The 1,855-nt window shown below is 32.8% G+C and overlaps 1 protein-coding gene across 4 annotated transcripts in view; it reads right to left on the bottom strand.

The window, feature by feature from the left end:
* The window catches only part of LOC122537769 (focadhesin), a 6,232-nt gene extending 4,386 nt beyond the window's left edge, over nt 1-1,846 (bottom strand). For 2 of the 4 annotated variants that reach the window (XM_043671262.1, XM_043671263.1), the window contains exon 1: nt 46-1,846. In XM_043671262.1, coding sequence (XP_043527197.1) covers nt 46-99 — 54 coding nt within the window. In that variant the 5' untranslated portion in view covers nt 100-1,846. The remainder of the gene's footprint in view (nt 1-45) is intronic. The other 2 variants (XM_043671260.1, XM_043671261.1) reach the window with 2 other exon arrangements.
* Between the last annotated feature and the right edge of the window lie 9 nt (nt 1,847-1,855).

Here is a 1,855-nt window from a genome sequence, read left to right as displayed (position 1 = left end):
AAAAAAAAAAAAAAAAAAAAAAAAAAAAAAAAACGAGCAACTCACGTGTGATATTAATACAGGATTCGTCGATTCTAATTTATATTCTATTTCATCCATTGTATAAAAGAAATGTTCCAAAGATTGTTCGATATATTAATTATTATATAGCCCAGTCAGTGTTGTAGTACCAGTAGCACTTCGACGTAATTGAAATTCGTGTCATGAGCACATCAAGCGAAACGTTTAGGTTATGAAACATAACCTTGTGTTGTTAGAAAAACATTGCAATTTATCATATTTGTTTTCTTTTTGTAGATGTTATGAAAATAAGAGTAACGTATTTGTACAAAGAATATATATAAGATACGTATATCGACAAAAATGTAACGGTTACCTCTGTATTACACAATTAAGAATAGCTATCGTATCACGAATGTACATCCTCGCTCGCTAGTCCACACAGGGGTTCTCAAACAAAATGAATTTCGTCTAGCAGCGTGTATGGATTTATATTATATATGTAAATAGATAAATATCGTTTGATAAGAAAATATGGAGCAGCTATTGTTGATAGGATAGAACGAAAGAGCGGAGAAAGAAAATCGTGTGAGAAATTGATCGTGTCAATGTGAGAAGGGAAGACTTTGAAAAGACGCGAACTCATTAAAAAGGACGACAGTGTACCGATCGAGGATACTGTATAATAGTAAGATTTTTCAATATATTTATTCGTATGGACAAGTTGGAGCATAGTGCACAATATAATTAATATATAGTAGTCTGAGGAAGGGGTCAGATTACATTCTGGAGTTTGAACACAATATCTTACAATTTAACGACAAGATGCCTGCGTTTTTTTTTCTCTTGTATTTGCTTCTGTACGTAATGTTACTCGTATATTCATATATTCGAAGTGTATAATATATAAAGCGTAACGACTCACTATTTTTATCATTCTAAAAAAATGGAGACAAGAATACGGGTCCTTGTTTATTACGTTACGTTAATATTTCAGTCCATCTTATGTTGTCATTTAATTTATTTGTTTGAGGATTTTCGCAATGGATTATGCAACATCGTGGCAAATACGTAGTACTCGCTAGAATATATCCTTAGTCGGAGATTGTCTCCAATTGTAAATTATGACGTTTTTTTTTCTTTTTTTTTTTTTAATCTCGTTTACGTTGAGAGGAAGTATTAACAAGTCGGCATAAATCGGAGCGATGCTGATCCTGATGCAGGAAATCGAAACGACAATTGAACGTAGGAGCCGGTTTGAACCAAAACAGGAGAAAAGTTTAGACATAAAATATATGATCGTTGATCGTGATACGTGGTATAATTTATTGCCTGCAAAATGGGGGTTTCTTTCACGAGCATGATTCGAACGGGCAACGCAAGAAACGTGTCTACACGAGGAATTTGCTAACGTCTATATATCCGACCATTGGAGACAGCTCCTTTTTCTTCGCGTAATTAGCGATTAACAATCTATATTAAATTTTCGTTTAAAAGCAAATACACTTTACAGCCTATACAATCCATACAAGTTGATTTTCCATCCCTCGTTTGTTCTCGCTTAATTTTTTTTCCTTTTTCTTTTTCTCACTTTTTTTCCATTTAATCATTTTTTGTTTTTTTTTCTTTCTTTCTTTTCTTTAATATCCTCTACTCGAATTTAAGTTTTGTGGAGAGCGCAGGGCAGGTCCAGGTACTTAGGCTATCTGTATATTTTCATAAAAATTCGTCAAGATCTTCGGCTTTTTCCCTTTACTAGGATTCGCGTGTCGTTCGTCTCTGTTTTTTTCTTTTTATTTTTTATAAAAATCACAGCACAGCACCAGCATTTTTTTACTTTTTTTTTTTTTTTTTT

The sequence above is a fragment of the Frieseomelitta varia genome, unplaced genomic scaffold (assembly GCF_011392965.1).
Source record: "Frieseomelitta varia isolate USP_RPSP 00005682 unplaced genomic scaffold, Fvar_1.2 scaffold_930, whole genome shotgun sequence".
Taxonomy (NCBI): domain Eukaryota; kingdom Metazoa; phylum Arthropoda; class Insecta; order Hymenoptera; family Apidae; genus Frieseomelitta; species Frieseomelitta varia.
The sequence above is the reverse complement of the archived record's forward strand: the minus strand, read 5'-3'. Positions and strand labels throughout refer to the sequence as shown.